Consider the following 15,300-nt stretch of genomic DNA (forward strand, 5'->3'; position numbering starts at 1 on the left):
TAGCTCACATTTTTACATCGTCATCATAGAAACACACACACACACAAATATGGTGAACTTTGATCTGCCAGTCACCTTGGTCTAAGTACAACTGCAGACTGCTGACTAATGCTCTGACAGCTGACTTAATATTTTTGGCGTGTCTAAGTTTCCCCTCATTTTTTTTCTTTTAAAGAAGACCATTTCTTCAAGAGCAGCTCCTATATGCTCGTGTTAAAGTTTATTTCATCTGTCACCCAGACATTTCGCCATCTGTCTTATGATTTTTAGTTCGCCATTAAAACCAGCTACCTTAGCAAAACTATTTCTAACAAATGCTGCCAGGATTCTTGCAAATGAAATCACATTTTTGAGACTTTGACGGAAACATGATAGTTTCAAGCGGCAATTTTACTTTGACCTGAGTGTTTTGTGAGTCTGTCCTCTTGTAAGAAATCTTCTCTTGGTGGCATTCTTAAATTAATAGTTAATGTTTTTCTTTACCTGGTGAATACACAAAATGAACTTAAATGACAGCATGAAGAATTGTGTTCAACTCCCTACCCAGAATTCAGCGTGCTGAAATATTTAAATAAATATATTGATGTCAGTTGTCGGGTTCTCCTTCCATAAACGTCTCCAGTTCTTTACATTGAGACACTTGAAAGGGACACGCACAAAAGTCAAGGACTGTCGTTTTTGCAACGGGGATTTTCATGTATTGCGGATAGCCGTAATTAGCCGGCTATGTAGAGATATTAGGAAGTACTGATTGGCTATGTCATTTAGAAGGTACACAATTCAATCTTGCACCATTTTTAGACTAAACGTATGCAGTCTAAGTCATAGACTTAAGGTATACAGACTAAGTCATTGACTTGTCGTATGTAGTTCAAGTCATAGACTTAATGTATGTAGGTTAAGGCATTGACTTAACGCATGTGGTCTAAATCGTGGAATTAATGTTTGTAGCCTAAGTCATAGACTTAATGTATGTAGGTTAAGGCATTGACTTAACGCATGTGGTCTAAATCGTGGAATTAATGTTTGTAGCCTAAGTCATAGACTTAATGTATGTGGTCTGAATAATGCACTTTATTTAGTTTAATTCATGTTCTTAACGTAGGCCTATGTAGTTTAAGTTATAGCCTTTAAAGTATCTAGTCTAAGTTATAGCCTTTAAAGTATCTAGTCTAAGTTATAGACTTGAACCTATGTAGTCTTAGTCATGGACTAACATTGATATTATTGATTATATTTTGAAGAAATATATAGGGAATTTCTTCCGGAAGCATTTCCAAGTCATAATAAAAATAGTAACGCGGAAAAAAACATGGCCGCCAATATCGTCTGCTTTCCGCTATGCAGCGCGAGTACATTACAACTCAACGAAGCGAAGACAAGAACAAAATGGTCAGCTTTTTTGTCTGACCTCTGAATGGTGCCACTGACAGGGTATGCATATCATTTTATTCTTCTTCAAATAGATGAGCGTATGGTCTGAGGAGGTTATTTGGAATAGATTTATATACAAACACATTTTTTTGTGTGTTGCTAGAAATCTCTGTCTGTAATGAGTGTAAATATGTGCTAGTCACAGTTAGGAAATTAGTTGTATTTGCTACTTATCGCGATGTTACACAAAGGGGCGGGGGGGGGGGGGCTAGCACTACATAGAACGTGTCGCTGCTATAGAACATTAATAGAAATAAGATGAACTCTTAAGTCACATAGTGACCTGTACTGGGCAGATGTCCAAGCCTAGTTGACCAGTGACATCAATGATCCACGCATGAAACAGGTTGAACTTGTTAACGACTTGATTCTCTTTTCAAAGAAGGGGGGGGAGGGAGGTGTGGTGTTTTCAAAAAGCAGTCTACTTCATTTAGAGAACAAAAGTTAATAATTGATAGTCAACGATAGTCCATGATAGCCCATGATAGTCCATGATAGCCCATGATAGTCCACGATAGCCCATGATAGCCAATGATAGTCCATGATAGCCCATGATAGTTCATGATAGTCCATGATAGCCCATGATAGCCCATGATAGTTCATGATAGTCCATGATAGCCCATGATAGTCCATGATAGCCCATGATAGTCCACGATAGCCCATAATAGTCCACGATAGCCCATAATAGTCCACGATAGCCCATACTAGTCTACGATAGCCCATAATAGTCCACGATAGCCCATAATAGTCCATGATAGCCCATGATAGTCCACGATAGCCCACAATAGTCCATGATAGCCCATAACAGTCCATGATAGCCCATGATAGTCCACGATAGCCAATGATAGCCCTTGATAGTCCATGATAGTCCACGATAGCCCATGATAGCCAATGATAGTCCATGATAGCCCATGATAGTTCATGATAGTTCATGATAGTCCACGATAGTCCACGATAGCCCTTGACAGTCCATGATAGCCCTTGATAGTCCATGATAGCCCATGATAGTCCATGATAGTCCATGATAGTTCACGATAGCCCTTGATAGTCAACGATAGTCCATGATAGTTCACTATAGCCCTTGATAGTCAATGATAGTCCATGATAGTCCACGATAGCCCATGATAGTTCACGATAGCCCTTGATAGTCAATGATAGTCCATGATAGTCCACGATAGCCCATGATAGTTCACGATAGCCCTTGATAGTCAACAATAGTCCATGATAGTACACGATAGCCCATGATAGTTCACGATAGCCCTTGATAGTCCATGATAGCCCATGATAGTCCATGATAGCCAATGATAGTCCATGCTAGTCCACGATAGTCCACGATAGTCCACGATAGTCCACGATAGCCCTTGATAGCCCTTGATAGTCCATGATAGCCCATGATAGTCCACGATAGTCCATGATAGCCCATGATAGTTCGCGATAGCCCATGCTAGTCCATGCTAGTCCATGATAGACCATGATAGCCATTCATAGAGACCAACAACCCTAAAGACATTCCTAAATGACTAAATAAATTAACAATTTAGATTGTTGTAACATGTAAGGATTTCGACACAGGTAAAATAGTGAACTTATTGTGTCTTATTGTACTTTAGTGAATTTTAGTGAATACGGAGCGTGAAAGTGTAAATAGTGAACATGAAATTGGTATAACCGTAAGTAAGGTTGTATGAGATATTGAGAGTTTAGTGAGTTGAAACAAAGTGTAGAGCTATTCCTAAGAACAGTTGATGAGATGACATGATGAAGTTAAGTAGCCCTAGTTATTCTAGTTAGTTGTTGAAGTCAGCTATTGGGTGATCAAGCTGGAGTTCAACACCCCCCCCCCCCCCCCCGAAATCGGAATTTAGGGACTGATTTTTTCTTTGATTTTGTTTATTTTAGGTGAGATTTTAATACTAAACCATCACTTGCCCCAGCACAACCAAGTGGGTTTTGAGTTTAAAACCCCCTACCAGGGGGTTTTGAGTTTAAAATCCCCTATCAGGGGGTTTTGAGTTTAAAACCCTCTACCAGGGGGTTCGAGTTTAAGACCCCTACCAGGGGGTTTGAGTTTAAAAACCCCCTACCAGGGTTTTTTTTGCAGTTAAATCCCCTCTTCTATAAAACAAAAACAAAAAAATGCAAACAACAATCCCCAAATTCCAATAGCACAGTTAAGGAAGATTTTGATTTTAAACCCCCCTGCAAAATTTACGATAAACCCCCTCTTCAATATAAAAAAAGTCAAATTACACACTCAAAACTCTATGAGCGTAGCCAAAGAGGTTTTGAGTTTACCCCCCCCCCCTTTTTAAGTAAGGTTTGAAGCTAAAAAATACCTCTTCAATATAAAGAAAATCAAATTACGGACTCTAAATGTTATGAGCGTAGCTGAATGGGTTTTGACTCAGTTTTGAATTTTTAACTTCCCTTCAGCGGGGTTTAAAGGTAAAAAAAAACTCTTTAATAATGAAAACAAAGCAAATTATACACTCAAAATGTTATTAGTGTAGTCAAAAGGGTTTTGAGTTTAAACTCCCCTCCAGTGGAGTTTGAAGCTAAAAAAAAACTCTTCAATATAAAAAAAAAGCAAATTACTCACTCTAAAATCTATAAGTGTAGCCAAAGGGGTTTTGATTTTAAATCCCCCCGCCAGCGGGGTTTGAAGCTTAAAAATACATCTCCAGTGTAAGAAAAAAAGCAAATTACGCACTCTAAATGCTATGAGCGTTGCCAAAAGGGGTTTTAAGTTTATACCCCCTATCAGAGGGGTTTGATGCTAAAAAATACCTTTTCAATATAAAAAAAAAGCAAATTACACACTAAAATTATTTGAGCGTAGCCAATCCAATTGGGGGTTTTGAGTTTAAACCCCTCTCCTACAGATGGCTATTTTAAAATGTTTAAACCCCCTCCAGATGGTTTTGAGTTTAAAATCCCCCTACAGAGCGTTTTGAGGTGGAAAACCTCAATCTTCAATATTATTCTAAAGCAAACTACAGTTACTAAATTATATTACCGTAGCTAAATTGGGTTTTGATTTAAAAAAAAAAAAAAAAACTCCAGAGAATTTTAGTTTAAAACCCCCCACATGATTTTTAAGATAAAACTTCCCTTTTCGATATAAATCTAAAGCAAACTACATTCACTTAATTCTAAGAGCGTATTCAAGAGAGGTTACACATTTCTACCAGTGGCGGGGCTCCATTAATAAAGTGTAGTGAATAGTCATCTGCGAAATTGAAAAACACTAAATGTGGCTCAACAAAGATGGCTAAGACAGATTTTAGGAGTCAGTTATAGAGATCGGATCTAAATCAAGGAAATCGTATGCCGAACTGGGAGTCGACCTCTTAGTAAGATTGTGACAGAGCGTCGCATGAGGTTTGCGGGACTTGTTCTCCGACAAAATGAATTACGAATAAGAAGAGTTGCGATGACAACTTGGCGCCACACATTCATGGAGGTCCTAAGAGCAGGTGGGAAGAGGCTTCAGACATTACCAGTGACAGATTTTTGTGGAAACAGCTTGACGGCAAATGCGCCGAACGGAGCGGGAGGGTCTAAATCAGTAAGAATATCACATTAGGGTTTTGAAATAAAACTTTTTAATAGCAGGAAAATGCACTGTAGATACCTCAAAATATGCATGTTGTTGGCTTCCAATACCAGAAATAGTGCTTGGCGGCGGGGCTCCGCCCCGCGCTGGGTGAGCTCCTAGTGCTCCCCCAGACCCCTTTACTAGCCATAGCAGGGAATCTACAATTTTTCCACTAACTCCAGGAAGAACCTATTCTAGGGCACAATAAACGTCTTCCAAAAGAATGAAGAATAAATGTAATGAAGATTATATACACACACACACACACATAAATACATATAAATATTTCTTTTCCGCGTGGGGGGGGGGAGAAAAAAAATCCCCCCCAAACTTCCCACCCCCGAAAAAAAATCCTGGCTACGCCCATGATATATATATATATATATATATATATATATATATATATATATATATATATATATATATATATATATATATATATATATATATATATATATATATATATATATATATATATATATATATATAAGGCTCTATTAGCTAAGTCAACAAAGTAAAATTCACCTACACGGCTCTCCGCTATTAAAGTGTAAACAATTAAAAAACACAATATTCAAACATACCTCTGCAGATTTATTAAATTTTTTTTTCTTCCATAGTTTCATATGTACTTAATCTACTAAGTGTTTGTAAGAGTTTGTTCATTATTAAAATACAAAATAAAAAGATGAATATTTATGAATTGCATTGTAATAATTTAATACCTTTATAGAGTACAACTTTCATGCTTATAACTTTCACAGAGCGCTATGGCCCAAACTCTTGTATCTCTTGTTGTGGGGTATCTGTAAGCAGGTTCCATTGATGCACTTATGCAAGCCTTGTCTTCGAGTCCAAGGAGGAGTGCCGTATTTTACGTGGCTACGCAGCACCAGCTGCGACCCAACATAGTTTGCCACATCCAACGCTAACATATCCGTTATATGTCCATACCGGTGTTCGCTACTAGAACATCGCAGTTTGTAGTGCGGTCTTGTAGGTCCATGATGGAGCAAAAACATAGAAGAAATCGTTCAAAACGCCTTAGTTGCTTTCTGTGTTATTTATATCCAAGTCTCAGATCCATTTACAAAGGTTGAGAGAACCACTGCTTGGTAGACACTGATTTTGTGTAGACAGGTGGAACGATTTATTCCGCCATCTCACTTCTGGAGGCGTCCAAAAGCACCACTGGCCCTGGCCAGAAGGTTGTCCACTTTCTATTCTAATCGCCATGTCATCGACATTTAGAACTAAAAGAACACGAAAGCAACTTTTCTAATTGGGAGTCTTGACCCGACCGCTCATTTTGTCATTACAAAGTGTTTCCAAAATAAGTAAATAACATTCCTCAACAAATTATTCAACCGAGAGAGGCTCGGTCACCTGGTACTAAAATATAATTGTACCAATTAGTTTTGGATCAGTCACGTATATATATATATATATATATATATATATATATATATATATATATATATATATATATATATATATATATATATATATATATATATATATATATATATATATATATATATATATATATATATATATATATATATATATATATATATATATATATATATATATATATATATACAGGGCCGGTCTTAAGCCACTGCAACCTATGCGGTCACAGTGGGCCCCGCGCTTTCATAGGCCCCGCGCTAATTATATTTGTAATTGCATAATGATGCAAAATATACGAAGAAGTCGTGGAAATTATTATTCAAATCTCCTGAAAAATTGTTATTTGGGGGTGTCATTCAATATGGTAAATACAAATCTTACGCGAAAAAAACAAACATTGTCAGCTTTTATATTTAAATAAAAATATAATAATAGGGCGAATTTTAACCCAAACCGGAAGTTGCAATGCTTTATTTTACATTAATAGTCACCGGCATATAAAAGTAGATAAAAAATCTATCTCAATCTCATACAAAAAAAATCAAAATCGATATTTTTTTTTATTAGATCTAGAGACCTACATCTAGAATTACAATGAATATGTTATATAGGTCTAGATCTAAATCTGGAAATGCTGAAGATGACTACAAGATAAATTGCTTCAACAGATGTGGACATGTGGATTTAATCCTTGCAGCCGAGATTTAAACAGCTGAAATAAAAAAAAAAAAACTATTTGGGTTTCTAGTCAGCTTCAAGAGCCTTCAGCTTGATGACATTCAAAAGTTTGCATGGAGCCTCGAGCAAGCATAGACGTCATCAACAGACCAGTCGGCAGATATTTGTGGGCGAGAATTAGCAGTTGAAATGGAATCTTTAAGGCATATTCTAACAAATACCACCAAACCCAGGTTGAAATTTTAGCTTATCTGTCCACTAATGAAAGGTACACTGCTTTCCCAAATTACTTTGTTGCACTCAGAATATTTTTAGCTATACCAGTAACTGTGGCATCTGGTGAAAAAGCTTCTCGCGACTAAAACTAATCAAGAATTGCTTAAGCTCAACAATTCACGAAAAGAGATTGAACAAGTTGACAATTCATGCTATTGAGCGTGATCTATGTAGGAAACAGAATTTTGATGATATACTGTATGACTTCGCTTCACGCAATACTCGTAAACTAAAGTTAAGACGAATTTATTTTCTTATAAAAACTTTTTTTTTAACTCATTATCCCTACCCAGACAAGGCCCCGCGCAACCCGTTTCGCATAGGGCCCCGCAACTGCTAGGACCGGCCCTGTATATGTATATATATGATTGACCTAGACATAATAAATGTGTGCGATTAGAAATACTTTAACCAGTTGTTTTTGTTTAACTTTTAGCTTTCTCAATTCGCTACGATCCTATCACTTGTCTGGACCCCTGAAAGGGAGAGTAAAGAAAGGGGGGGGGTATATTGGTGAATGTTTGCTTAATCGTTTTTAAATGTAAAAACAAAAAGGTTTACTCTGGACTAATTCGATTCAAGGGGACTAATTCAATTTATATCACCACGTCTGTCAAGTACGATTTCTTTCTCTTGTTTAAAATTCAAACAAAATAATTTATTACCAATACTTAATAACTAATTCATTAAATTTTTAAAATGATTCTTGTGTTATCAGGTAGAAGATACAACTATGCAAAATTTCAGCTTGATCCGAGATTGGATGTGGGAGAAATGACACGCATAAACTTTTTACCATAGTGACAGACAGACAGTGAGTTGACATAACCTTTGGTTTCAGATATTTGATAAAAGATGGGTTTTTTTTTTATATATAATGTCAATGAATGACAAGACGAATATTAGAGACTGATTGAATGGTGTAATACTGGGTTCTTAATTCCTGAAGTGCTCTAGACACGTGACGAGACAAACACTATACGACTGACTCAAGTCCGTTCAGCAGACAACATGAAGATTTTATTTACAACATAATAATAATATACTGCACTCCTTGTTAGTGTTACAAGTCAAGAAATAATAATCCTATCCGCATAACAGCGGTATCAAAAGTATCCAATACGTTAACAACAAATCACGTCCGCATCTCAGCGGGTAACAATAAGAACAATTACTACTAGTGACACTGGAGCTTCAACTATAGATATCCATTGAAATACGAATAATACCTTAATATTCAATAAGCACATAATGAAATCAACTCTCAAATATTATTAATCAACAATGACTAGTCCTTCGACTCTCATGCTATATGCATACATATCCACCAGTCCAGGAGGGAACGTCCAACCTTCCTGTACCGGGAGCAAGACCTTTCTCACTTGACTTGACTTGACTCAAAGTCAACTTTTCATTCTATTTCCTGTTTTCTACATCAGGAATTCCACGTGTCTTTTAAACTATTAACATGACGTGAACTTTAGATCATGTAATGTCAACTAAGACTGTGACATATAAGAAATTAAAACCAAAATTAATTAATTAATAAACTGATTAAGAAAACGAAAAATGACATTTAAAACTCGACCAATAGTTGTGTGTGTGTGTGTCTAATTTTAGAACTCGACCAACAGATGTGTGTGTGTGTGTCTAGTTTTAGAACTAAACCAACAGATGTGTGTGTGTGTATCTACTTTTGGAACTCGACCAACAGATGTGTGTGTGTGTGTGTGTGTCTAGTTGTAGAACTCGACCAACAGATGTGTGTGTGTGTGTGTGTGTCTAGTTGTAGAACTCGACCAACAGATGTGTGTGTGTGTGTGTCTAGTTGTAGAACTCGACCAACAGATGTGTGTGTGTGTGTATGTCTAGTTGTAGAAATGTAGTTGGCAGTCTTAACCTAGTCGTGTTTGTAGATTTCCCAGTGGACTGACGACCTTTGACCTGGTGAATTAGAGCCATCTCTACAACCATTGGTGGATTCCGTCAGAGCCTCTCGTGTTGTAGGCCGACGGAGCATATGATTACCGACCCAGGCAGCAGGGAGCTAATTAAGTTCATTCTTACGTGCCTGCAGACGTTATCTCCCGCTCTCAACCCCCAGGTGCAATTATTGGGGGGGGGGGGGGTGAAAGGGGATTGGGGGGGGGAACCCAATCAGCACCCCTGATATGTTAAAGTCGTTAGGTATTCTACCAAAGCGAGTTTACAGGTAGTCGTAATAACCCGCAGTCTCGTTTTGAAATTATTGAACAAAAGTACAGTGATTCTAAGACTTTAGAAATAGACAACCGCATAGCTGGTTGTTCGAGTGTAACCGATTACAAGTTGAACAAAAGTATAACATGGTTGCTGATGAATGGTTGGCCAAGTTTACCATGTAGCACCGTATCATTTGTTTTGATTGTTTTGCAACCTTTAGGGATTCGTCCAGACCTGAAGAGGATAACGTCCTACCCCCCCCCCCCCCCCCCGCCTGCAAGACGACAGGAGATGGCAAAGTTCCCGCTCGGGTTGATTGTGACTAAAGTTGGCAGTGCATAGCACACAAACAGTCCTAAAAAAATAAATAGTAACTAAACAGTATAGTAACTAACTCATTCTATGCAAGGTGTAATAAATAGTAACTAAATAGTATAGTAACTAACTCATTCTATGCAGGGTGTAATAAATAGTAACTAAATAGTATAGTAACTAACTCATTCTATGCAGGGTGTAATAAATAGTAACTAAATAGTATAGTAACTAACTCATTCTATGCAAGGTGTAATAAATAGTAACTAAATAGTATAGTAACTAACTCATTCTATGCAGGGTGTAATAAATAGTAACTAAATAGTATAGTAACTAACTCATTCTATGCAAGGTGTAATAAATAGTAACTAAATAGTATAGTAACTAACTCATTCTATGCAGGGTGTAATAAATAGTAACTAAATAGTATAGTAACTAACTCATTCTATGCTGTTCTGTGGCATTTTACGTCTCGCGAGACGATCTTTTCCCTTTGCAACTTCTTGTGTGACTAAAGAGGCCAATCCTTGATACACAGCTGCGATCACAGGTTGGGCATATAAAATCACCAGGCGCCATTGCATTTTCACCCTTCTTTCTGCTTCTGTTGTGTATGACATCTGCAATCTGTGACCCTTCCTTTATGCTCTCTCTCCATGTGGATCTGTCCAGTGCCACCTCTTCCCAGTTGCCAGTGTCGATTTTGAAGAGCTTCATGTCGCGTTTGCATACATCCGTATAACGTAAAAGTGGGCGACCAGCGGCTCTCCTGCCTTCAATTAGATCGCCATACAGGATGTCCTGTGGAAGTCGACCTACTGGCATTCTACGAACGTGGCCAAGCCAGCCAAGGCGTCTGCTGCTGATAACAGAGCGGATGTCCTGGCATCCTGCTCTATGTAGCACTTCCTCATTTGTTATCTTATCTTGCCACCTTATTTTAAAGATCCGCCTTAGGCATCGGAGGTGGAAGACATTCAGCTTTTTTTCCTGCCATGAGTAGGTTGACCATGTTTCACTCATTCTATGCAAGGCGTAATAAATAGTAACTGATTCGTCAGCATAACCATCCGGTAAACTTACTTCATACAAATACTTGTTAACATTGGGCAAGTCCTAGGGCTTTAATTGCGTCTACTCTGAAGTCATTCCAAGAGAAAACAAGAACCATAAGAAATAATTCGTCCCGTTTTGCATATTTTAAGGTTTATAAAAATGTTTTGCGTTCCAATGTGTTAGTTGATCTTACTTTACAGACTAAAAGACTAAGTTCAAGTTGAATTACTTCTTACACGATTCATCCAATATTTGTAAACACTTTTCATCAGATCATCTCCAGAAAGAGACATTAAATGTTTTTAGTTCCTTGGAAGAAAGACAATATAATCGCAAACGAATTTGAGATTTTCCTCTATGGCGGACAACTATAGATAGCTATAAAATGTGGGGTACAGAAAATAAGAAGTGTTAATCATTATGTATTTTTACAAGTTTGCGATTATTTCTTGCGCACTATTTAAACTGCGAAATGTCTGTCCGTCTGTCTGTCACTTCACTTTCACCTATCCTTTGATCTGCTGGACCTTTGGGGCACTACACAAGATCTGTTAACCTTCTTTCTCCATTTTTATCACTCATTTGTCTTTGATATAATTTCATTCGGATGTTCTTTCTGAAAGTATTGAAGCCTGCCTGGGTGGACCACTTCGGGGGCCGATTTTGAGTTTGTGTTTCCACACAAACTGTCTTTGTAACCTTGTTTTTCTAGGTTTCCTTATACCGCCTCCGCAGCTGTTCATATCGCATTGTCTTTTATCTTTCTTTGATATTGTATTTGATTAGTTTACAAAATGTAAATAGGATCTTACACATCAAACTGTAATCAAAGAAAATAGTGCTGTGTTTAAATTCTCAAATACTTAGCTTTTATGGTACGAAGGAAGAGTCTAAGGATTACGGGCACGACATGGCCTAAAGTGTGCCGATGTGCCAAAAAACTCAAAACTCAAACTCAAATCTTCAAATTTGTCAAATATACATTTGTACAATCAGATACCCGTGCTGCGCTACGGTTGAGACCTCCTGACATAGCCTCTGCATAAACACTGTAATATAACGTCCCCTTCGACCTCTCTCTCTCTCTCTCTCTCTCACACACACACACACACACACACACACACAAACACACACACACCCAGAATCACAAACTATTTGACAATAAAACGCCTCAACACATATTGGCACTAGTGTATTCATTGGAACAGCCAGCATAATGTTTTGGCATATTTCAATAGAAAGCTCTCATTCCATTGCCAAATACAAACATTTAGGCCTCCCCTCTCTTTTTTTTGGTTTTACATCCGTCGAATGCAGAAGGTCAGTAAGGTCAGTAACGTAAGTAAAGCACTGTTTAAAACAAAGGATACCATGCTTTGAATCACACTAGTATATCATGATGCCCCCACACTATACACTTTTTTTGTAACCCAAAGAAGTACTGATAATTAAATCATTGAAATTTTGCGCTTACCGCAAATAGTTTAAAATAAGAAACACCACTATTCGCAACTTAGCCTACCGCTTTCTGCTTACATCTTTTTTTTTTTAATTTTGTCAAATTTAGATCTAGCGGCACATTATTGTGCATATCATATCTCCACAAACAGTATTATACCAACCAAACACACACACACACAATCACACTTTTCATTGGCCTTTTTATTCACTGTGACAATTTTTATAGTATTTTTAGAGGCTACTTGTAGATCTAGAATCATTCACTACTGTCTTTACATTTCAAACTGTAGTCATTTTCTCTACACCACCACAAAGATCCACACGCCCACACACATATACACACTCACAGAGCTCATATACTTGTTTCATGCTCTTTGTACAAACTCATTTGATAATCACACTGAGTCCCTCACAGTCACTCTGACAATATCTCTCAATCTAGAAGATATTTTAGATCTCAATATGAGATGAGATCAAAGCAAATAAAAACAAAACTAAAAAGAAACAAGATTACAAAGACAGTTTGTGTGGAAACACAAACTCAAAATCGGCCCCCGAAGTGGTCCACCCAGGCAGGCTTCAATATTTTCAGAAAGAACATCCAAATGAAATTATATCAAAGACAAATGAGAAATAAGAATGGAGAAAGAAGGTTGACAGATCTTGTGTAGTGCCCCAACGGTCCCGCAGATCAAAGGATAGGTGCAAGTGGATGCAAAGTTAGATGTGAACCTGGCCTAATTAGTTCCCCTTTCAGACCTTGTGGTCTATAGGGCAGATGATGTAAAGTTCATCTGTTTTTGTGGCCTACGGTTAACGAGAGTGTCATGTAGCCATCACAACGACCAACCGCCTTTACTTTTCCCCAACTAATATCAGGTACACATTGGAGCTGGGTGGACTCAGAGGCGCCTAAGGATTCCGAAGTTGAAAATCCCAGTCTTCACCAGGATTCGAACCCGGGGCCCCCCGGTTCAGAAGCCAAGCGCTTTACCGCTCAGCTACCGCGACTCTCCTGGCCTAACTGAAGTCTTATAATTGATGTAATTGTTTTGAAAAGGACCAATCTCTTATTCGGGGAAAAAAAAAAAAAAAAAAAAAAGAAACATGCAATAAAGAATGAGTCACCGAAAATGATGTTTACAAGATTACTATTTGTTTTAATTTAGGTCTAACTTATAATGCATACTAATTAGCTTTTTCTCTTTAAAAAACTGCTTGCATAACTGATTTTAAAAATTAGATTTTTCGCTTTCAGAAAAAAAAAAAATAGCCGTTGCATCAGAACTTTGAATGGTCTAAAATATTGTGATGTCGGATTTTCAATATCTTTTCTAGTTTACGAGATCTAAACGGAACGGACGGACAGACGGTCAGACGGACAGACGGACAGACATTTCGCACAAAACTAATAGCGTCTTTTCCCCTTTCGGGGGCCGCTAAAAAGTGTTACTAAGTACTTAAAGCGGAAGGGAATATATTTTTGTAATTTAGACGTTTAAATGTTGGCTTTTAAAACATATTGGGTCGAAATTGCGAATTAAAAAAATCTTTTTGGTAAATTTATCTCAGTGCAAAAAGTAACAAACAACAACAAAACAAAAAAAATACGACTGAAAACTGGACACGGGTATTTCGAAAACGGCTCTAAGAATTTTCCAAGAAACTTCACAGTTTGTGTCTATGTTTGGCGAACGAAATAAATACTTAATGGCTAAACAGTGAAAACTCTGGATTGACCGTTATAATTTTTCAAAAATGCTATTTTTTTTTCTTTTTTAAAACATGGCTTCATCGGGAATTAGCGCACTCGACTCCAATGTTTCTTTGTATTCAGCAGAGAGTTGAATGACTCAATAGACTGACAGGAACATTGGGCGCATGAAGAAATCATTATTTGGAAAGAAGAACTTGATTGTGCAAAGTTCACTGAAAAGACGTCTCTCAATATTGAAGCATTACAAGAAAGAAATCATACCGAGAACTTAAATAGACCACCTCCAGAGTCATAAAGGAAGAATAGATTTGAAACAAAAAACTTTTTGTTATTTGAAATGTATTGTTACAGTTAGTTTATATACAAGTGAAACTTTCAGAGCACTTGGGCATTGAAATAAATATTCCAGACGTTGTCTAGACCCAGTGTGACATCCTGCATATTGCATTTGTCATGTTGTCACTTTGAGTTATTTTGCAGATGAAGTATTTACGCCAGTTTTATGGAGAGCAGCGGGGCAGAAACGCCATAGTCATAATTTAACCAAATTACGGGAACTCCATTCATCATAGATTAGGAAAGACGCATTCAGGTTAACGTTGCAAAAGATGGGGGGGGGGATGGCTGGTAAAAAGGTGTGTGTTTGGGGGGGGGGGTTGGCTGGTAAAAAGGTGTGTGTTTGGGGGGGTGGATGGCTGGTAAAAAGGTGTGTGTTTGGGGGGGGGGGTGGATGGCTGGTAAAAAGGTGTGTGTTTGGGGGGGTGGATGGCTGGTAAAAAGGTGTGTGTTTGGGGGGGATGGCTGGTAAAAAGGTGTGTGTTTGGGGGGGGAGATGGCTGGTAAAAAGGTGTGTGTTTGGGGGGGGATGGCTGGTAAAAAGGTGTGTGTTTGGGGGGGATGGCTGGTAAAAAGGTGTGTGTTTGGGGGGGTAATGGCTGGTAAAAAGGTGTTTGTTTGGGGGGGGATGGCTGGTAAAAAGGTGTGTGTTTGGGGGGGAGATGGCTGGTAAAAAGGTGTGTGTTTGGGGGGGGATGGCTGGTAAAAAGGTGTGTGTTTGGGGGGGAGATGGCTGGTAAAAAGGTGTGTGTTTGGGGGGATGGCTGGTAAAAAGGTGTGTGTTTGGGGTGGATGGCTGGTAAAAAGGTGTGTGTTT

At 38.0% G+C, this 15,300-nt stretch overlaps 2 protein-coding genes across 2 annotated transcripts in view; one reads left to right on the top strand and one right to left on the bottom strand.

The window, feature by feature from the left end:
- Positions 1-15,300, top strand: part of LOC106070841 (allatostatin-A receptor-like) — a 327,900-nt gene that overhangs the window by 132,588 nt on the left and 180,012 nt on the right. The gene's annotated exons all lie outside the window — the stretch shown is intronic.
- LOC129924688 (uncharacterized) lies at positions 1,879-2,457 on the bottom strand. Its single transcript, XM_056021177.1, has one exon. The coding sequence runs from the start codon at positions 2,455-2,457 to the stop codon at positions 1,879-1,881; it is 579 nt and encodes a 192-aa protein (XP_055877152.1).

This window comes from Biomphalaria glabrata, chromosome 2 (assembly GCF_947242115.1).
Source record: "Biomphalaria glabrata chromosome 2, xgBioGlab47.1, whole genome shotgun sequence".
Taxonomy (NCBI): Eukaryota; Metazoa; Mollusca; class Gastropoda; family Planorbidae; genus Biomphalaria; species Biomphalaria glabrata.